Source organism: Herpailurus yagouaroundi, unplaced genomic scaffold, assembly GCF_014898765.1.
Source record: "Herpailurus yagouaroundi ecotype Mexico unplaced genomic scaffold, PumYag 67681, whole genome shotgun sequence".
In the NCBI taxonomy this organism is placed as follows: Eukaryota; Metazoa; Chordata; class Mammalia; order Carnivora; family Felidae; genus Herpailurus; species Herpailurus yagouaroundi.
The window spans coordinates 3,801,507-3,822,975 of record NW_024420481.1 but is presented as its reverse complement, the minus strand read 5'-3'; the positions used below and the strand labels follow the sequence as shown (position 1 = coordinate 3,822,975).

At 40.8% G+C, this 21,469-nt stretch overlaps 2 protein-coding genes across 6 annotated transcripts in view; both read right to left on the bottom strand.

Moving 5' to 3' along the window:
• Positions 1-3,571: 3,571 nt before the first annotated feature.
• LOC121025597 (fibrous sheath-interacting protein 2-like) lies at positions 3,572-14,789 on the bottom strand. Of its 2 annotated transcripts, XM_040468193.1 has the most exons (5): positions 14,150-14,789; positions 13,006-13,106; positions 11,858-11,901; positions 7,800-7,843; positions 3,572-3,785 (listed from the first exon to the last, which is right to left on the bottom strand). In XM_040468193.1, exons 1-5 carry the CDS (start codon positions 14,450-14,452, stop codon positions 3,741-3,743), a joined length of 537 nt encoding a protein of 178 aa, XP_040324127.1. In that variant the 5' UTR covers positions 14,453-14,789; the 3' UTR covers positions 3,572-3,740. The 2 variants fall into 2 exon arrangements, with proteins under 2 accessions (XP_040324127.1, XP_040324126.1); XM_040468192.1 differs by lacking the exon at positions 7,800-7,843.
• Positions 14,790-15,253: 464 nt separating this feature from the next.
• Positions 15,254-21,469, bottom strand: part of LOC121025592 (fibrous sheath-interacting protein 2-like) — a 19,987-nt gene continuing 13,771 nt past the window's right edge. The window contains exon 9 of one of the 4 annotated variants that reach the window (XM_040468181.1): positions 15,254-16,092. In XM_040468181.1, the coding sequence (XP_040324115.1) occupies positions 15,947-16,092 (146 nt within the window). In that variant the 3' untranslated portion in view covers positions 15,254-15,946. Of the gene's footprint in view, positions 16,093-18,236; positions 19,637-21,469 lie in introns of those variants that run through there. The other 3 variants (XM_040468183.1, XM_040468184.1, XM_040468182.1) reach the window with 3 other exon arrangements.

Genomic DNA, 21,469 nt, shown 5'->3' with positions numbered 1-21,469 from the left:
GGGAGGCACAGAATCAGAAACAGGCTCCAGGCTCTGAGCCATCAGCCCAGAGCCTGACGCGGGGCTCGAACTCATAGACTGCGAGATCGTGACCTGGCTGAAGTCGGACGCTTAACCGACTGCGCCACCCAGGCGCCCCTGCACTAGGATTTAACTTAGAGTTCTTCCTTTACTAAATAAGTGGCTCCTGATTTCTACAAGTGTTACTGGAAACTGTGTCATAAAATAGATAAGAGCAGGTCATATTTTTCAGTAGGAAATAATCTATAATTACATTTGCGATAAGCATTTGGTATTCTATAAATTAAGTATGACCAATAGTATGTCATCAAAGATATATTGGTCCCTAGACAAATCATTAAAAATACTGAACTTAATATGTTGGGTCCTATAAAGGGGCAAAGCCGTATGACCTATGTTAATTAAGTTACTCTTAAGTGTATGTGTATCACACAAATACATGGCTGTTGTAATTTTATATTTAAGGCCAGTATACTCTCCACAATGAACTTCAGTCAAAAATTTGAATACCTTTTGCCAGCTTAGGGTTTAGAAGAGTACTTTGGGGATGATTGGAGATGACCTAACCTCTTTAAAGAAGCCATTTTAAAAAGTCTGAACTGATGTTTTCTTTTTTTCTCATGCATCACGAGAAACTGAGGTATTAGATATTCCATTTGGCTTGGGATAGGGTTAGAAATGACTTAAGTGATGGTGATTATGATGATGTTTCTTCAAGAGAAAGGCATTTATTAGCAAGTAGCTAATAACAGCAAAACCCCCTCATGATTATTAAATTAAATCTCTAACTTATTTGGATTTTTTATTAGTATGTCATATGATTGCCAAATCATAAAATATACTCTGTGATTGTTATCAGAGTACACATCTTATTTTGCAAGCTGATTTTGTTTTTGTCAAATGTACACTTGTATTTATGTTATCACTATCCTTGTCATTTTCAGTGTCTGTATGGCATTGTTTCTTGTTAACACACTGCACCATTTCCCCCACTTGGATTGTTATAATTTTTCATCATAATCAATAGTACTGTTATGAACATTTTTATACAGAGTCCCTTTTAAATTTTTCCTTTTGTATTATTCCCTTGGACCACATTCCCCAAAGTGGAGTTATCAGATCCAAAAGTACAGACAGAACAATTGGTTGTCTTACTTATTAGTAGATTTCTTTTCAGAAAGATCAAATTTGTGGAACCATCAGCACTGTAGAGTGCAAATGTAATTTTCCCTCTACATTCTGGACATCGCTGGCTTTTTTCATTTTATTCCTTGTTTCTTTTCTGGAAGGTATATTGTGATACCTTCAGGTTATTCTAATTTGCATTTTCTTTCATTGCAAGTGAGGCGGTGCATTTTTACTTTTAGTACTTAAATCTATTTATATTTAGATGGTTCCATCTCCAAGGACTATAGCTACTAGCTCAAGCATTCTTAATGTATTTTGTCCAGCAGGCTTTGAACCACTATGGTAGGGGCCTTTCCTCCCATGGTGGTGCTCACCTTTTGACATTTAGCATTGACATTAATTTGACAAAAAGCATTGTTTAAATTTTTTTTGAATGTTTGTTTATTTTTGAAGAAGAGGGAGAGAGAAACAGTGTGAGCAGGGGAGGAGCAGAGAGAAAGGGAGACAGAATCCAAAGCGGGCTCCAGGCTCTGGGCTGTCAGCACAGAGCCTGACGTGGGGCTCAAACCCACAAACCGTGAGATCATGACCTGAGCCGAAGTCGGACGCTTAACCGACTGAGCCACCCAGGTGCCCCAACAAAAAGCATGTTTAAAATGAGGACTGAGTTTATTTGAAGCTACAAATGCAACCATAGAAACTGACCAAATCACTGGTTCCAGGAAATAGTGTCTGTCAAATAGCATGCTTGCCTTCTCTGTCTCTCCTTCCATTCTCCTCTCCCTCCATCTTTTCCTCTCTGTTTTCTGCCTTTTTGAGGGAAGATATTCAGTTACACTTCCTTCTAAAGCCATACATTAACACACTTGTTACTCATAGAGTATATCGGGAAGGACACTTGATTCAGTGGTAAAAGAGATTGCTTCTGGAATGAACCAGGTAGCATCTGGGAGAGGAGAGGTGAAGAGGCTTTTCACCACACCGTTTGTACTTTTGAATTCCAAACTGGATTTATATTACTTATTAATAAAAACAAATTAAATCTGTATGTAAGATCAGTATTTGTCATTGTGAACCTTTAAAAAATGACTTTAAAACTTAGGCTGCTGCATGTGGTGAATTTCAGTATGTAAGGGCAGGAATGAGTGAATAGATGAAGGCAGCCAAATTTGGGGGATAGGTGATATTTGGGCAGAACTGCCTGCCATTTTATTTGCAAAAGTTCAGTTAACATTTATGGACTATCAGTACAGCATAAAGGAAATTTACTTGCCTAGAAATATTTCCCTGGGGAGTTTTGGATAAGGTTGGTACCTTCCTCTGACCTTTTTGGATAAAGTATGAGAATGACTAGTTGATTGATCATCTTCCTGTATACTGAGTGGATAGAGGGAGGCCAGAGTGGTGGTTTCAGTACCAGAGTGGTATTTCTGTCTTGTGGAAGCAGTTTCTAGCCAAACTATGTTTGAGGCCAGCTGGCAGGAACAGGTTCTGATTTGCTCTTTGTGATGCCTTGAATTTGGTGTTCTAGAAGGGGCCTATCTTTTGTCCATCAATTGAGTTTTGGCAAGTGCAGGAGCACAGATATGACTGGAAAGCTCCCTCTGGCCACATTGGTGGTTCATGTGTCTTGAAGGGGCCAAGAGGATGCCTGGAGGCTTCCAGAGCCCCTCTGAGGAGTCAGTTGCACTGGTGTTTGGGGATAGACTTTGGAAATGAGCTTTCAGGGAATTCTTCAACCTAATCTGAATTGGGCTACTGTACAGGAGGCCATGTACTAACTAGACTGGTCCTATCCAGTAAGGGAGCCACTAGCTCTACATGGCTATTTAAATGGAAATAAAGTGAAAAATTCAGTTGTTCAACAATACTAGCGACTAAATAGCTTTGTGGGGCTAGTGGCTACTGTACTGGAATGAAAAAAAATATATATATAATTGGACAGCACTGAATTAGATCATTCAGACATGGCGGCATTGTATGCAGCTCTGTGACCAGAGGTGAAAGCCTTCCTGGTACTTTCCAGGCCTACCTGGTCCTACCTGTCCTTTGAGGATTACCTCAATTCCAGTTCCTCCAGGAAACTTATCCTGACCACTGCAGCTCACAACCATGACTCCCTTCTTTGAACTCCTAGAGCACACAAAATACATGATGACTCACTCTTGTTGGTGTCACACTTTCACTTTTAAGTTAGTCTTATTTTGCCAGCAAAGGCGTCAGGGCCCTCAAGAGCAGAGATTGAATCCCACGCTGCCTGGCAGATACATCCCTCTGGGAGGGACAGTCCTTCTTTTCATGCCAAAATCAGAAGCATTTGTTAACCCCTTCTTTTCTCCAGCTGCCTTTTTGTACATTCTTTGCTCTTACTATTTATAAGAATTTAAAAGTATTTGTAAGAATCAGCGTGTGGTACACAATGTCATGTTTCAAAAACCATTTATTTTTTGAGGAAGGCCAGCACCATTATTGATGTTAGGTGTAGCAGCAGCCTCAGCTTCTGTCCTAGTGAGGGGGTGAGGTTGAGGAAGATCTGGAAACATTGGCCTTGGATCTTGAAAACACTTTGGACAGAACTGATGATGCCTTCTTCAACATTTCAGACCGCTGTTTGGAAGTACTGGGCTTATCAGCATCTGTAAACAAACCAAAAGATAAATCTGGTCATTTATTGGGCTTTCTAACTGAGCCTGTCAGGCTAGGGGACTGATAATTTAGGATTCAGAAGGAATCATTTATATAATAACTTCTGAGGTTTTTAAAAAATTTTTTTTAATGTTTATTTTTTGAGAGAGAGAGAGACAGAGTGAGAGTTTGAGAGGGGCAGAGACAGAGGGAGACACAGAATCAGAAGCAGGCTCCAGGCTCTGAGCTGTCAGCACAGAGCCCAACTGGGGACTTGTACTTACAAATCGCAAGATCATGACCTGAGCTGAAGTCAGACGCTTAACTGACTGAGCCACCCAGGGCGCCTCAAACTTTTGAGTTTTAAAGTGCTTTCACAAAGAGTCTTATTTTAAAGTTTTAAATTTTCATTCCAGTATGGGTAACAGACAGTGGTATATTAGTTTAGGTGTACAATATAGTGATTCAAAAATTCTATACATTTCTCAGTGCTCATTAGGATAACACAAGGAATCTTTAGTTGCTCCTTCTGACACTCTTGGGAAGGAAACCAGAGACATTCAGTAAGGTCGGATGCCTCATCTGAGATGACCTTAATGACCTTGGATGAGGTAGAAAGGTGGCCAAGTTGGCATTAGAGCCCAGGCTTTGACGTGCAGGCCAGCTCTGTACTGCCTGCACCCTGATGCTTCTTGAGCCAGCTCAGCAGTACGTGTCTCCCTCATGCCATCAGGTAACTATCCAAAACAGCCTGAGGAGCTAATTCCACATGAAAATGTTACTTCCGTCCATTTCAGAATGTCCAGGTAAAAGCAGCAGTGCATTAAAAAAGGTTATCGTTTCTCACTCGCTTTGGGTAAATTTTCAGTTGACTGACCCCAAGTGATCTGTTTGTTGTGTGAGCTATAAAGGACTTGTGTGGCCAATAAGTCTCCATTTGGACCCATTTTTTCTGCACCAGTTGTTTTGTGCAAAGGGCTCTTAAAGTCTATCATAATTTATGTTAACAGAATGATTATTGTATCTGTAAGGACCAAAATGAGCATTTATCTGTGCTGCTGATGCATCATGACAGGATGTCATGAAAAGACAACAGGGCAATAAACCACATACTTTCTTGTTTCCAGTAAACGACAATGTTCTATAACTTTTGCAGTTACCTAGGTTTTGATCTTCGCCAGCAATATAACCTTGGGAATCTCAAGAATCTATGCTTAAAAGTAAAGTAGCAGATAGAAAATTTACTCCCAAATAAGGGGGAGAAGTTTAGCTTTTCCAATTAATAATGCAGTCCTGGAATGTGCTAGTAGTTGATAAAATAAGAACAACCTAGAAATAAGGAAAAAGCCAAAATTTGCAGAGGCAAAGACAAAGGCTTGAATGGAGAGACCTACAGTCTGAAAAAGCAAGACAAAAGACTTTCAGTTACAGGATGGAGGCATATGCTGCAAGGCCATGTTCTGAAAATCTCACTGGAGGGGAAAAATGAAACTTTATTTTTGCAATTTGAGGATCTTGTTAAGGAAGCAGATGCCTGGACCCCATTTCCCAGAGACACTAACTGGGACGCCCTGGGGAAGGGCCAGGATTCTGAATTGTTAATAAGCATCCTGGGTGATCCTGATGCAAGCTGTCACTGGACAACACTTTGGGCCACTGCTCTAGTAGATGCTGCATATTATTTAAAGACTGGCACTGGCTAGAATAAGAGCATACACAAAGCTCATCCCTAGGGGCACAGTGAAACCTCTGGCTAACAATTCCTACTCCTTTCAAAGCAAAACTTCTGGAAAGAGAAATCAATCACTGGGTGTGACATTCACAGCATGCTGGAAGTAGGAGTTAGGTATTATGTCAAAATGAAGCCAGCATGGTGAGACCAACTCTCTTTCAAGATACCCTGATGCTGCTTTGATCAGCTTGTGAGCAGTGTAGTGGGGTTCACTTGGTTGACACTGGTTGCTATGAGAAAAGAGATTTGTTTATGGCCAAATTGAATTTGCCACAATGCACGCCAAGTACTATAGTATGTCACTTCACACTATGAACTGATTTAGACTCCCTATAAAACCGTGGGGTTGGGTGGGGCAGATGCCCCCAAATGGCCTGACATGAGTAGGTGAAGTCAATGGTTTGTAGTGCTGGCTACACATTAAAGTAGCCAGCCTTTAGAACTCTCAAGGCCCCAGCTGCAACCCAGACTAATCAGAATCTCTGGAGGTGAGGCCTGGGAATCAGTTTTTAAAGTTTGCCAGATGATTCCAGGTGTAGCCACGGTTGAGAACTTCTACTCTGTGTAGCAGTTTCCAATTATGGCTTTACATCAGACTAATGGGGAGAAAGCTGAAGAACTCCTAACACAGAGATTAAATTTGGCTCTGATGGCTGAGGCTGTTCTTTCAACAAATGTTAATTGGGCATCTACTATATTTCAGCCCTGTGTTAGGTGCTGGGCATACAGTTATGAACAAAACAAAGCCTTTGCCATCATGAAGCTTATATTCAAGTGAATAGAGAGTCTACCAGAGGATTAAGGCAGGAATGTTTGTCTGCTTTGTTTATTGTTGAATCTCCAGTGCATGGCACATAGTAGGCGCTTGATAAAAAATTGTTAAATAAATGAATGATTGAATAATGACTTAAGTGTTATGACAAAAAATAAAGCAGGATAGGGGAGGATACTCTGTGTGTGTGTGTGTGTGTGTGTGTGTGTGTGTGTGTGTGTTTCCATTTTACATGGTGGTAGTCAGGGAAGGCCTCACAGAGAAGGTGACTTTTGAGCAAAGACTGAAAGGAGATGGGGGAGCAAGACACAGCTATCTGGGGATAGAGTGTTCCTGGCAAAGGAAGAGCAAGTGCAAAGGCCCTGAGGTAAGAGCATGCTTGGCATTTTAGGGGAGCAGTAAGGAGGCCAGTGTATCCAGAGGAGTGACAATGAGTGGACAGAAGGGTAACAGAGTGTCACACAGAGGTAATGGGGGTTGGGCAGAGAGATGGTGGGCAGCTCATACAGGGGTGTTTAGACTATAGTAAGGACTTTGGCATTAAGGGAAATATAATGGCTTCTTTTTTGTGTCTGACAATGGAGAGTGTATGCATTCATGTATATAGTGACTGATGTTTTTCTGGAGCTGAATGCAAGCAGGAATTTCTTTGCTACTCAATAATGCTGAATATCTTAATGGATCATGTCTTTAATTTTACAATGGCAAAAAACTCAGCAAGTGAGATGGACAATCAGCAAAAAGAGTCAGGATGAGTCAGGGAATCAGCTTGGCAATGGAAAAGTCTATCAGTAGGCCTCCACACTGGAGATTCTACCTCTCCTCTTAATGTTTTCTTGGAAACCATGGCTTCTAAGTGATGTTTGATGTTGTCAAATAGACGTTAGCATTGCTAAATGAGAAGTGCCTGGAAAACTGATGTGGTGTGTGTGTGTGTGTGTGTGTGTGTGTGTGTGTGTGTGTGTATGCACACTCATGCGTGTGCATGTGTGTGCATGCTGGGGAGAGGTTAAAGCAATCATAGAGAGAAGCAAAAGTGATACAAAACAGAGAAGAGGGTCCAGGAGGATCTGTGGCATCAGCCATTATTGGAAACTTCCCAAGAGGGCCTTAGGGAAGGGAAATTTCTTGGGATCACACTGAGGAGTTGCTCAGACATTTGGAAAGCTGTCTATGAAGGGTCAGTGCTCAGGGATAATGGGAAGTAGCTGGAATGAGCACTCATTTCCCTCAAGCAGTGCCCCTTCCTCTTTGAAGCACCCATTCCCTCTCTGCCCCCACCAGGTCCCTTGTCTTGTCTACCTGGAAGTGCACTGGGACTCACTCCTGTTCAGCTTTTCTCTAGAGGCTACAGGAACCAAACTGTGCGGGATTATTTTAAGGCACTATGGGGGGTGTGGACAAGGGAGTGCTTCCTGATGGACCTCAGAACACACAATACAGTCCCTCACTTGAAGGCAGTCCCTTATTTCTATCAGGGCTTCACTAGCTCACAATGAGGGGCCAGTGAAAAATATTTACCTTAATTGTACTTGCCCTTTCCAGATCTGGACGTTCAAGACTTTCTGTGATCAAAATACAATATTGGAAAAACAATTATTTCAGAGACATGTACAAATTTTGGCACAAAAATAATCTCAATAATTTAACAAAGGATCACAGAAATTAAGCAAAAGAAAAAGCTGAAAAGAGGTAAGACCCCTAGAATTATGGGCACAAGTCTTGGTCCTTCACTCCCCAACTGGGGAAGATAGTGGGTAATGTGGTAGGGACACCAGGCAGCACATCAGGAAAGGCAGGCTTTGCAACTAGCTGTGCATCTTGCACAGCCACTCAAACTCTGTGGGCTTCTTCGTTCATCTGTAAAATGGGAAATTAGGCTGTGGATGATTTCTAAGGACCCCTATAGCTCCGGGCCATCATTCCAATATAATTTTTTAAACGTCTAGTCTAAGTGCATAGCAACCCTTCTGGATATATCTAAGAAGTTGTTTTGATAAAAAGGGGATGGAAAAATTCCAGGTACTTGAGAGTGCCAGATAGAGTCAAGTTTAGATTTTATTGTCTGTGAAACTAAGAATCTGTATTGCAGCCCTCACCTCCCCACTGAATTCTAAACTATCCAACTGCTCATGTGATCTCTCCACTTGAGTATCTAATGGTCCCATTCTCACACACTTCAAACAGAATTCTTGTTCCCTGTCCCCTCTCCACTCTTGCTACTCACTGCCCAACCATCTCACCATCTGGTACCACAAGGCACTTAGTTGTTCAAGCCAAAATTGTAGGACCCATCCTTGATTTTTTCTATTTTCCTCACTTCCAACATCCACTCCATTAGCAGGTCCTGCTGATTCTACTTTCAAAATACACTCTGAATCTGTTCACTTTTTACCATCTCCACTGCTATACCCCTAGTCCAAGTCACCGTCATTTCTTGGCTGGATTATTGTTAAAGCCGCCTAACCAGTCTTCCTGCTTTAACCCTATCCTTACTCAGCTCACTCTCCAAATAGTAGCCATAGGGATTTTTTTTTTAATTCATAAATTAGATTATATCACTTCCCTGCAACCAAAAAGTAATCTGCAGGATTCCTGCTGCAACCCAAAAAGTAATCCACACTCCTTTCCATTGTCTATAACAAGCCCTAATGTGATCTGACCCCTAGCTATCTCTTTAACCCCATCTCATACCACTTTTCTTCTCATTGGGCTCCTGTTACTGGCCTTTATTCTTTTCCTCTAACATGCCAAGCTCATACCATCCTAAGGTCTTTGCACTTACTGTACCCTGTACCTGGGATCCTCTGCTTCCAGATCTTCCTGTAGCTGCTTCCTTTTGTCATTGAGGTCTGATGTTTCTGGACTTCTTGGACCAAACTAATCTAGCCAGCCGCTCTCTATCATGTTGGCTCTTCTTTCTTTTTGTCATATTCATTCATGAATTCCACAAATATTTACTTAGTGCCTACTATGTGCCTTCTTTCTAGGCATGTGGGGATATAGCAAAGAGACAAAAATCCCTGTCCTCATGGAGCTAAATTCTAGGGGAGGGAGATAGCCAACAAACAAGTAAAAACATACAATCTATCAGGTGGTATAAATGCTAGGAAAAAAGTTAAAGCAGGGAAGGAGGATAGCGAGTGTGGGATGGTAGTAAGTGCTGGGGTTGCAATTTAAAAATCTTTTTTAATGTTTACTTATTTTGACAGAGAGAGAGAGAGAGAGAGAGAGAGAGACAGAGCATGAGTGGGGGAGGGGCAGAGAGAGGGAGACACAGAATCTGAAGCAGGCTCCAGGCTCCAAGCTGTCAGCACAGAGCCCGATGCGGGGCTCGAACCCATGGACCTCAAGATCATGACCTGAGCCAAAGTCAGACGCTCAACCGACTGAGCTACCCAGGCACCCCTGGGGTTGCAATTTCAAAGAAGGTGCTCAGAGGAGGCTTTACTTAGAAGATGATATCTAAGCAAAGATCTAAAGAAAGTGAGGCATGAGCTATGCAGATCTCTGAGAGAAGAATGTTTCAGGCAGCTCAGCAAGTGCAAATGTTCTGAGAAAGGAGAATGCCTGGCATGTATAAGGGCGTGTGTGGCTGGAGTAGAGTGCTTAAGAGGGATCCTAAGAAGAGGTGGTCAGAGAGGTCGTGGGGAGCAGGGAGAGCTATCCAGACCATGTGGGGCCTTGTAAGCCGCTGTAAAGACTCTGGCTTTTACCCTACGTGAGATGGGGGGTACTTATTCTTATCTAGATTGATTGTGTTTATGTTGCCCCCTGAATCCCAAGTTAGAATGAGGGTAAGGACTTTGTTTCTCTTACTCAGGGCTTTATCTCTAGAACTTAGAACAGTGTCTAGCACAGAGAAAGTGCTCAGAGAATCTCTGTTGAATGTGATTGAATGAATAAACTCGAGAGGTGCAGTATTACCGAAGGATGTAGGAACTAAGCATAATGCAGTGCAATGAAATTGAGGGAAACAATACAATGGGATTCAGGTTTAGGAGACTTGGGATCTATACTCTGACTCAGTGTATGACCTTGGACAAGTCACTTCCCCACCATGAACCTCAGGCTCTTCATCTTTATTTTTTTAAATAATTTTTAAAAGTTTATTTATTTATTTTGAGAGAGACAGAGAATGAGTAGGGGAGGTGCAGAGAGGGAGGGAGAGAGAGAATCCCAAGCAGGCTCCATGCTCAGTGCCGAGCCCAACACGGAGCTCGAACTCACGAGTGTGAAATCATGAACTAAGCTGAAAGCAAGAGTCAGTCACTTGACCAACTGAACCACCTGGGTGCCCCAGATTCTTCATCTTTAAAGTAAAGTTACATTAGATGGCTTCTTTCTGGCTCTAATATCCTATGATGATTCCATACTGCAGGGTACACACCAGTGGTACATTACATCATCTTCTGACTATGACCTGCTCATGGAATTCTGGTCAACTTAACAATACTCTATGGTTCATCATTTAATAAGTTTTATTTCCATTTAAAAGTGGAGAGGATAGCTTTCTTGAGTAACTTTTTGAGTGGGCTGCAGGCTTGAAATAATTAAGGTCAACTCCAGCCCTGTAGTTTGACTTTCAAGGCCACTTTTATAGTAAACATTACACTCCCCCCTCTAGGCCAGTGCTGTCACTGTGAGAACCACATTGATCCTTTACAGTTTGAAAGAACAGGGGACCAGGGATGCCTGGTCATTTGGTTAAGCATCCAACTCTTGATTTCCGCTCATATCATGATCTCATGGTTTGTGGGATCGAAACCCACAGAGAGCATGCTCGGGATTCTCTCTCTCTGCCCCTCCCTGACTCCCACACACGCTGTCTCTCTCAAAATAAATGTTAAAAAAAAAAGAATAGGTGACCAAAAACTTGAATTGTAAATATTTTAGTGAGTCAGTTCTAACAGAGACAAAAGATAAAATGGAATCTACCCTAGAAAGATTTTAACATGAACAAATAAATTTAGGTTTAATTTATAGCTTTAAAGCTTTTTTATATATTTTACTGGGGCTAAGCTAGTTATGCAATGCAAGCATACATTCTTAAAGAGATGATTAAATCCTAGTAGCATGAGCTCTAGTCCACGTACAGATGTGATAAACTCGTATTTCCTACAGGAGCATCGCAATTTTAAACTCTTAATATCACACCATGTACTTTATACCAGAATTATTAATGAAATCTTAGTGATTCAGTAAAAGCAAACTAGGGGTGCCTGGGTGGCTAAGTGGGTTGAGCGTGTGACTCTTGGTTTTGGCTCAGGTCATGATTCCAGGGTCGTGGGATCGAGCCCTGCATCAGGCTCTGTGCTGAGTGTGGAGCCTACTTAAGATTCTTTCCCTCTGTCCCTCTCCCCTGCTCTTACTCTCTAAAGAGAAGAGAAGAGAAGAGAAGAGAAGAGAAGAGAAGAGAAGAAAAGCAAACTAGTCAGCTTATGTTAACTACACCCCCAAAGTAGGTCAACCTACTAGAAATTCCAGCATTAACTTCATGTTTCACAATAGGAAATTTATCAATGCTGAACAAAGTCTTTTAAAATAGTATCTAAATTGAGAAAAAAAATCAATCCAACCTTCTGATACTATGGCACTTGGATCTGAGGGATGATCACCACCACTAAAAAAAAAAGATAAAGAAATTTCATTTTCTATGTATTTAATATATGAAGGAATACTGACTAAATTAAAGAAAAATCTGTCAAAATCATTATTCATATGGAAGTAAATCTGGAATGGTATGTCTCTGAGTTTTCAAATCAAGTGAAAATGATTGCTACATCGACTTTTGTTTGGTTTTGTATGTGCCCTCTTTTCTTCTTCAGTGACACAAATAATTGAGAGTTGCCGGCAATAATGCATGTAACATACTGTATTACCTGTATGTTACAACCATCATAAAGGGAGAGAGGATCAATGGTGGGCCAGGGGTAGTTGTCCTAAAATGGCATCAGGTCAAAAAGAAACTTAATTTCATAGTGCGAGGTGGAAAAGAATATAGTTGCCATCAGGTAGATTTTTCTCCTTATACCCTATTTCTCCCATGATGCAAAGTGCTCCTCTTCCCAGCTTGTGAATATTTTTATAAACATAAAAACAATTTTAGGCATGTTTGGACTACTCTAGAAAAAGTTTTAACCAGACTTCAAGTCTACAGTGTCTCCTATAAATATTGCATAGTCCAGCCTTTCTCTCACAGTCTCCCCCAACTTGGATGGACTTATCTAAATCTCATCCATCCTTTAAGGCCCGACTCAAACTCTACTGGTTTTGAGAATTCTTCCCTGAATACTCCAACCTACATAACTCCTCCATTTTGGGGATCCCTGTAATAGTGCCTCACTGTTGAGTGTTTAGGTACATAAGGAAACTAAGTAGGAAGCCCTTTCAGTGGGCCATTAGTGCAGGAACTATTGTTGATCCAGGGCCTGTCTCTTAGGTTCCAGTCTGACACTTTTAAGACTTAATCTAACTATACTAAGTAGACCACTGTAATAGAAAGAAGCAAGTAGAGACCAGATAAATAGGAATGAGAGAGAAGATGGAAAGGGGAGGCCTAGGAAGTAACCACAGAGGGGAACGAGGGGAAGGAGTTGAGGGGAGTTTGAGGGGCAAGACACTGGCTTCCTCACAGGTTTACCTGAGGGGCCCATGCTTCCCACCAACATAATTTCATTTCATTTCTATTTTCTTAGCCAACTCGTATTGCTTTAATTAACTGTACCTAGAAAATGAAGGCAGATCCTCTTCATTGTACGAGGATGAACTCATAATTCTATGTAAGAAGTAATGTACCGGTTCAGTACTAGATTTCATTTCTTCTCTCTGGAAAAGTACAAGTCAGGTAATTACAAAAAGGAAATTTTGTAATAAATCAAGTAAAATATACTATAATGTTTCCTTAGTTATCTATGTAGCCAGCATTTCTAACCAGGCACACTATGTTTGCTCCTAAAATCTCACATGGCTTCCATTTAATAAATAGATCCTAATAAATAGATCTGAGTTTATGTTGAGGCTATTGTCCATGGTGCGCTCTCTGAATTGGCCAGAGTTGTACTTCTGTGTTTTCTTTTCTCTGGTTCACTGCAGTTTTTGGGTTAACCTGGAAATTATTACAAATGGATAATCCAGGATATTGTCTCACCAGGAAATCCTAAATCATGTGTATTCTTCAAACACATTTATGGTACAATTTTTTGGTACAGCTAACCCAAGAGGACAATGAGGCCCAGACCATCACTAGGATACAGAACCAGGGACAGGAGATGTGCATCAAAGTGATAGTGGGACTTATGGGCTGAGGAATATTCAACATACTTTGACTAACTTGCTATGTTGCAACAAGTTGGATAAGTAATTTTTGAGAAAAAAAGTTAAGTAACTTGCCCCAAGGCCACATGGCTACTAAGTGGCATAGCCAGAATTTAAACCCAGATAGGCTGAATTTGCATGAATCTTTTTACTCCCCTCCAGCCCATCTTCTGGTCTTGCCCATTGGCATGGAATTTCTGCAAACAGAACTTCCAGTGAGTATTTATAGGTTTGAGTACAAAAAAGAATTAAATCAATGATTTTAAATAGTTAGAATGCATTTCTCCTAACTGGTTTCCATTTTCTTTTTTTTCTTGTCCTTCTAACTAACTTAGGACTCTTTATATGATCTATTTTTCTTCAATTGATGCTTCTGGCTTCATCTGTTAATCACTTCCCTTTCGTTGTAAATATCATCAAAGTTGGGAGACACTGCCTGGATCCAGTTTATGACCTTTTCTTCCTATCCAATGTAAATTACTTGGACTAAGTTTGTGAAACTCTGTGCCTTTTCTATAGAAACCTGGTCATTGATAGTCACATTTGTCACTTACACTTAGTTGTGTCTTTCTTTCTGAAAAGGAAGAATCTGTGACAGTTGAGGATTTGGACTTGGTCACATCAGGCTTAGAAACAGTTCTTTGTTGTGTCTCCTCAGATTCTGTCCGTTGAGTTGGTGATGCTTCAGTATTTGTTGTAGTTGCAGTGGATTTGGGATGACAATATTTTCCTAGTGACAAAAATTTTTTCAGATTTCTCTTGCTCATCAGTGGCTTGGCAAAAGCCACTGTGCTTGTAATGGGCTTCATGTCTTCTTTTACTTGATCTTCAAATGGGACTTCTGGAAGTTCTTTCATAACCTCTTGTAAAACAACTTCATCTTCATCAGAAGTTAAGCTCTCTTCTATTTTATTTTCTGAAACTCTTGGATCAGTATCATGAGTTACCAAACGAATGATAAGATCTTTTTTGCTGTGGACATCTTTTAAAAGCTCCACTTTGGTGATGTCAGGCTTTATTAAATTTTGAAATGAATTCCTACTCGCAGTCTGGAATTGAAGAGACAATTAATATTAAAAACAACAGCCTCATTTTTTCTTGTGGTTATATAGTAATAAAGCAATTTTCATATGGTCGTCAGTTTCAATTTAGTAAAATTATCCTCAAATGCCATTTACTGGTATAGTAGTGGCATATTTATTTATTTATTTTTTTTTAATTTTTTTTTTTTTCAACGTTTTTTATTTATTTTTGGGACAGAGAGAGACAGAGCATGAACGGGGGAGGGGCAGAGAGAGAGGGAGACACAGAATCGGAAACAGGCTCCAGGCTCTGAGCTGTCAGCACAGAGCCCGACGCGGGGCTCGAACCCACGGACCGCAAGATCATGACCTGAGCCGAAGTCGGCCGCCCAACCGACTGAGCCACCCAGGCGCCCCAAGTAGATTATATTTTTATTTGTCTTTTAGTTTTAAAAAAGACTTCTCTCTCTCTTTTTAAATGTATGTACTTAAGTAATCTCTACACTCAATGTGGGGCTTGAACTCATGACCTGGGAGATCAAGAGTTGCATGCCTTTTCAACTGAGCCGGCCAGGTGCCCCCAGAATATCTTTTTAAACCCCATCTCATTCTTATTTCACATCTCTTCTCAAAAACCTGCAATGGTTCTATACTACTAAGACAATAAATCCATTCTCCACGAGGTGTACAAAACAATGGCTGCAACCTACCTTTCAGTCTCCTCTCTGGCGCTGCCCCGGCTTTGCAGGCTTGCACTATCATGCTCTCACTTAACACTTTAACATCAGTGCGTAATACTGCCTCACTATATCCTCATTCATCTGGAAGCATCCCACTTATATTGCAAGACCGAATACAATGAAGCCCTCCTTTAATAAATCCTTTTAAGGCTTCTCTAGGCAGGACCAGTCTCTAAATCTTCTGTGCTCCCACTACATTTTGTACAAATCAAAACATTTTGTACAAATCAAAACTCTCGTCTTATTTTATGGTAAGGACTTTTGTTTATATGTGTCTAATCCTTGGATAGTGAGTCTTCATGAGTAGTGATGATGTCTTTTCCGTATCTGTATATCATGTCAATTGTTTTCCCCCTTTTCCCCTCCTTCTAGTTTAACACAGGCTCAGGCCCACAGCAAATTCTCAGTAAACATTAGCTATTATCAGTATCAGCAAATTTTTAAGTCAGTTTCTGCAAAACCATATGGTACATTTAACATGATGCTGACTCAGAACCTTCTGTTCTGTGTAGGACTCCATTATCTCTGACCAGTCAGTACCATGGCAGTGAAGACAATATCCCATAGAAATAATAGTTAACAGGATAAATTAATGATTAATATAAAGCGTCGGAGACATACAACTTTCTACCTTTTGTTCTGCTTTGTTTTTCTGTACATCATGCTGAGAAGATATGAAGACTGATGAGTTTTTGGCAGGAACCTTTACAAAACTCAGAGAACGGTGACCTGGTCCTAAAAGTAAATGAAAGAGAAATCATATAATTTTAAATAATTTTATCCAAATGCAATTGAAGTACAATAAACCACACATATTTAAAACATACCATTTGTCCAGTTTTGACACATATACAAGCTATTGAAACCATCACCACAAACATTTCCACCAACCCCAAAAGTTTCCTTGTTTCCCCGTATAGTTCATCCCTCTCTCTACCCGTCTTCCAGACAACCTACTGATCTGCTGACACTATAATTGTTTGCATTTTCTAGAGTTTGCTACAAATGGAATCATATAGGATGTATTCTCTCCTTTTTTTTTTCTCGGACTGGCTTCCTTCATTTAGCATATTTATTTTGAGATTCATCAATACTGTTGCCTGTAACAATGGTTTATTCCTTTTTATTACTACATAGTATTCCATACTACACTTCATCCATTTCCCCACTGATGGGCATTTAGGTTGTTTCCAGTTTTTTTGGCTATTATGAATAATGCTGCTATGAGTCTCTATGTGGACATATATTTTCACTTCTTTTGGGCACATATCTAAGACAGGGATGGCTGGGATCATATGGTAGTTTAACTTACATTTGCTACCATTTTCCATTCCAACCTGTAGTGTCAGAGTTCTGGCTGATTCAAGTCCTTGCAAACACTTATGTAAATTCAATTATTTAAATTCTAACTATTTTACTGGGTATATAGTGGTATCTCATTGTGCTTTACTTTGTATTTCCCTAATGACTAATAATATTAAGCAACTCTTTCATGTGCTTATTCGCCATCTGTATGTCTTCAGTAAAATGTGCCTTTTTCCCATATTTATTATGGTGTTACATTCTGTATATTACATATTTTTCTATATTTTACATTTTTTTTACAGTAAGCATAATTTCCAGATGTAGGTCTGAAGACCCATCTCTTGTTGTGTTTCCTTTTGGGGCTTGACAGGTATGAAACAGCCATTATACAACAGGGCTACTGTTTCAAAATTTTATATTATTTTCTCATTTTTGACTCCCTAAGTACAAAACCTCTGCCCTAGTTTTGTACTCCACCTGCTTGGGGGTGGAACTAGGGGAGAGGAGGTTAGAATTTTTAACAGGAGGAATTCCACAATATAGATCCAAGTAATATTCAGCACCTGTCATTCAAAAATAGGATGACATAGCCAAGACAGTATGCTTTGCAAGCCATGCAACTGTCTCGAGAATTTCCCTAAATTTAACCTTCATTTTTGTATAACAACAGACTGGAATACTTAGCTCAGATAACTCTCCTTTAGTGTACTGGAGGGAGATACCCTAGCCCTCCAGGAAGAGCTATCTGGGCTCAGAAAGAAGGAAGATATGACTTGAGGAAAGTTGCGTGGGGAAGTCTATTCCTTTAGCAGCTTAGAGATGGTGGGAAAGTGAAAGGGTGGTGGGAGAAGCTGGAGAGCAAAGAAATCAGAAGAGGCTCTTACATTTTTCTTACTTTGGGTCTTGGTTGCTTCAGACAAGTGAAGTTAGCATAGAGAGAAAAGAACTATTGCTCTGCTCCCCACTTAACGGTTCGAGGAAGAAATCTCTTAGACTATCCCCCACTGCTGCCACCTTCTCCTCACCTGGGACATGGGCCACAAACTATAATATAGTATGGTCAAGCAGAGCAAGCCTTTCTCTGACGTTGGTATCCTTTCCCTTCCCTTCCTTCTTTTCCTCTCTTTCTTTGTTTTTAATTTCAGCTTTGGTGACATATATAATTGGCATACAAAATTGTAAGATAGCTAAAGTACACAACATGGTGATGTGATATATGTATATATTGTGAAAGGATCCCCCCCATTTAATTAACACATCCATCACCTCACATATTTATATTTTGTTGTTGTTGAAAACATTTTAAGTTCTGCTCTCAGCAAATTTCAATTATATACAGTGCAATCAACTATAGTCATCATGTTTTCCATTAGACCTTTAGACTTTATTCATCTTATAGCTAAAAGTTTGTACCTGTTTGCCAATCTCTTCCTATTTCCCCTTGAGATTTTGCTTTCTTAAGCCACTCTTGGCTGGGAAGCTTTCCAAGGGCAGTCACTGTGGTGGAGGTGAGAGGGCCCCACCCTGAGTGTTATGGATCAGCCAGCCAGAATTGAGGTGGAATGGGAAAGCCAGAGGGCTCTACGTTCAGTGAGACCAAACCATGAGTCACTGCCCTGGTGGCTGACTTCCACTGTGAATGTCAACAGGTCAAGCACTATGTCAGAAGAGATGAGAACATCTCTCTCTCTGGAGACCAGAGGCAGAAGACATTTCATCTAAGCACCATGGCTTTATTTCACCTCCATGAGGTCACAGATGCCACTGTTCCCCAAGCTTCAATGTGCATATAAAGCACGGGGATCTTGTGAAAATGTAGATTCCAATTCGGTAGGTCCAGGGTAAAGCCTGAGAATCTGCATTTCTAATAAGTTGTTTAAGTGATGCCCATATTGCTGCCACACAGAGAAATAAGAACATTAGCCACACCTCTTACCCCAGACATTTGGACATCATCTTTTGCAAAGAAGCAGAAAGATGGGGGAGGCTACATGAAATTCAGGGCCATTATGGGGGCCCCACAAAGGCAATATGTTAGAAAAATCAATGACTGAGCCCAAAAGCAAAAGGAAAGAAGGCACTGGCAAAATGTGCTAGCCATATATGTATTAGAGAAGCCTATTCAAGAAATAGGTTGAAATTTGAGAATGACAACAACTGCTACTCCGTCAGGCTGTTCTAAAAGGAACAGGGGAATAAGAGTGGGCAACACTGAGGGCATGCCCCACTGCTGAGGAAAAATAAGTGGCAGAATAAAATATTTCTATTGCCAGTGAAGTGACAGAAGTTACTTCAGGCCTGAAAATTCCAAAGTCTAAGGAAGGGCAGGGTTTTGAGAAAGAGTGTTGGTTGGAGTCTCGGTCCTCACTAGGTCCCTAGGGCTGCTGGCTTCAGAAACATCAGTAGCACCTCCAGTCAGCAATCTGCAAGGATGACTCTCCAGGTGAATGAAACAAATGAGATGCAGGGAAAAGCTTCCCTAGGAGGCAGAACTGCTTGCTGAGTGAAGACTGGCAGTAGTAGCGGTAGGAGCCAGTGGGGAACAGGTTAAAAAACAATGCCTTGGGATCTTGTTGGTAATGGAAAAATACAGAAATGAGATCAGGAGCAGGGGCCATGGAGAAGCAGGGCTCTCAACTGGGCTTGCAGACTTGTCAGCTGCAAAATATGCACGGTCCTGCTCACGGGCATGTGGTGGCAGTGACATGAACTGAGTGAGTAATTAGGGAGTCTAATCCAGAAAGCAAGAGAGGCTGTAGCACTGTTGGCAAATATTACTCAAAATCCATCATTTATAACATAGGATAGAGGATTTATCTGCATTGTAAGCAGATGCGGTCAGTACCAAATCCCATCTTTCTACAAATTACTAGTTTAGTACTTCTAATCAAATAATTTCAATTACGTTTTTGTCCTTGGTGTAATTTCTGGCCACTGGTACTATCACTTGTTTTCTTTATCTCTGGGGAAGGAGCTTAAAGAAACACAAGAAAATATTTGTTTTTAATAGTGCACATGACAGTTATCCAAGATAGATTCTATTTATTCTTTCATGCCCAATAAAAGGAGAGCTATATGCTAATATACATATGGGGCTGTAAGGAGGAACTGCAGAGGATAAGTAGTGGTTCTCAATGGGAGGCAATTTTTTCCCTTAGTGGACATTTGGAAATGTCTGGAGACATTGTGATTGTTACAAATGTGGCAGAGGAGGGTCACTCCTGGCATCTAGGGGGTGGAGGCCTGGGATGCAGCTAAACATTCTACAATGCAAAGGACCGTCCCCACAACAAAGAATTATCCAGCCCAAAATGTCAATAGTGGCAAGGTTGAGAAACCAGAAGACAGATGTGATGGGGAGGCAAGGCAATCCCTTTTACAGTATTATCTTGTGTAGTTAAAGCTATACTTGGGCAGAGTTGTCTTCTGGGAGAAGGGAAAAAACTCCATCCCTCCATCCTGCCCAGTGAGAACATGGCCTTTTCTCTGTGTGGGGATGCACGCCAGCACAAACAACTATGCTGGAGATGCTGTGAGAGTGCTCATGATCTTCCTTGGCTGTGCCTCAGAGCTTGGCAGGGGCAAGTGACAGTACACATATACCTCAGCTGTGAAAGAGATGACTACAGTTACTGTTTCTAATCATTCATATAGACAAAAGGATTCCAAACTATGTGTGCTGATTGCATTTTCACTAGAGCTTTAAGATATGCGTCCCTTTGTGTCTATGTGATAGAAGATGATGGCCTTATTATAGTGGTATAAGTCTATTTCATATGTGAAATAGATCTCTTCATTCTCCTGTCACCTATGTGATATTGTGAACATATTTTTAAAAATATTTTCCTTTTTAAAAACCATTTGAGGTGGCCACTGTTTAAGATGCCTACCTTAGGGGTGCCTCAGTGGCTCAGTTGGTTAAGCATTAGACTCGTTCTTTATGAGATTTTTTTAAAGTTTATTTTTGAGAGAGTAAGCAAGCAGGGGAGGAACAGAGAGGGAGACAGAATCCCAAGCAGGCTCTGCCCTGTCAGCACAGAGCCTGATGTGGGGCTCGAATTCACGGAACTGTAAGATCATGACCTGAGCTGAAATTAAGAGTTGGACGCCCAACTGACTGAGCCACCCAAGCATCCCTAGCATTCGACTCTTGATTCCGCCTCAAGTCATGATCATAAGGTTCATGAGTTCGAACCCTACGTCAGGCTCCATGCTGAGAGTGCACCACCTATTCGGGATTCTCTCACTCCCTCTCTCTCTTAGACCCTCCCCTGCTTGGTCTTTCTCTCAAAAATAAATAAACATTTAAAAAAGATGCCTACCTGAAACTTCCTACTGTAATTAGAAGCTAACCGTTAAAGATGGAGGAAGCAATATAGCTGCTGAAGTGATTTTTTTTTTTTTTTTATCCCAGAGGCAGGTGTTACCACCTCATTGCTTCACTGGACTAAATTATGAGCTTTTCTTACTGACTCTCCTTTCATAAACTTTCATTCTTTCTTTCCTCTCACATTGTCTATTCTTACTGGCTCATCTTTTAAAAACTTTCTCTTGCACATATTTCCTCTATCATTTTTTTAAAAAAATCCTTTTATTTTGTTCTCCTTTTAAAACTTCTTTTCTCTCTATTCCTTTTCCTTCTCCCTTCTGCTTCCTTTACCTCCTCTTCCCTGCCCTATCCTATCCTGCCCATCCTCCTATCCTGCTCTATCTATCCTCTCTTGCCCTATCCTATCCTGCCCTATCCTATCCTGCCCTATCCTATCCTATCCTATCCTGCCCTATCCTATCCTATCCTGCCCTATCC

Excerpts from the sequence above, each read along its gene's own strand:
- LOC121025597 (XM_040468192.1), bottom strand. The coding sequence starts at position 14,452 with ATGAAAGAACTTCCAGAAGTCCCATTTGAAGATCAAGTAAAAGAAGAC. Across the intron at positions 13,107-14,149 it reads AAAGAAAGACACAACTAAGT|AGAGAAGAAATGAAATCTAG; the intron begins GTAAGTGACAAA and ends GTACTTTTCCAG. Across the intron at positions 3,786-11,857 it reads AAGTGCCATAGTATCAGAAG|ATGCTGATAAGCCCAGTACT; the intron begins GTTGGATTGATT and ends GTTTGTTTACAG.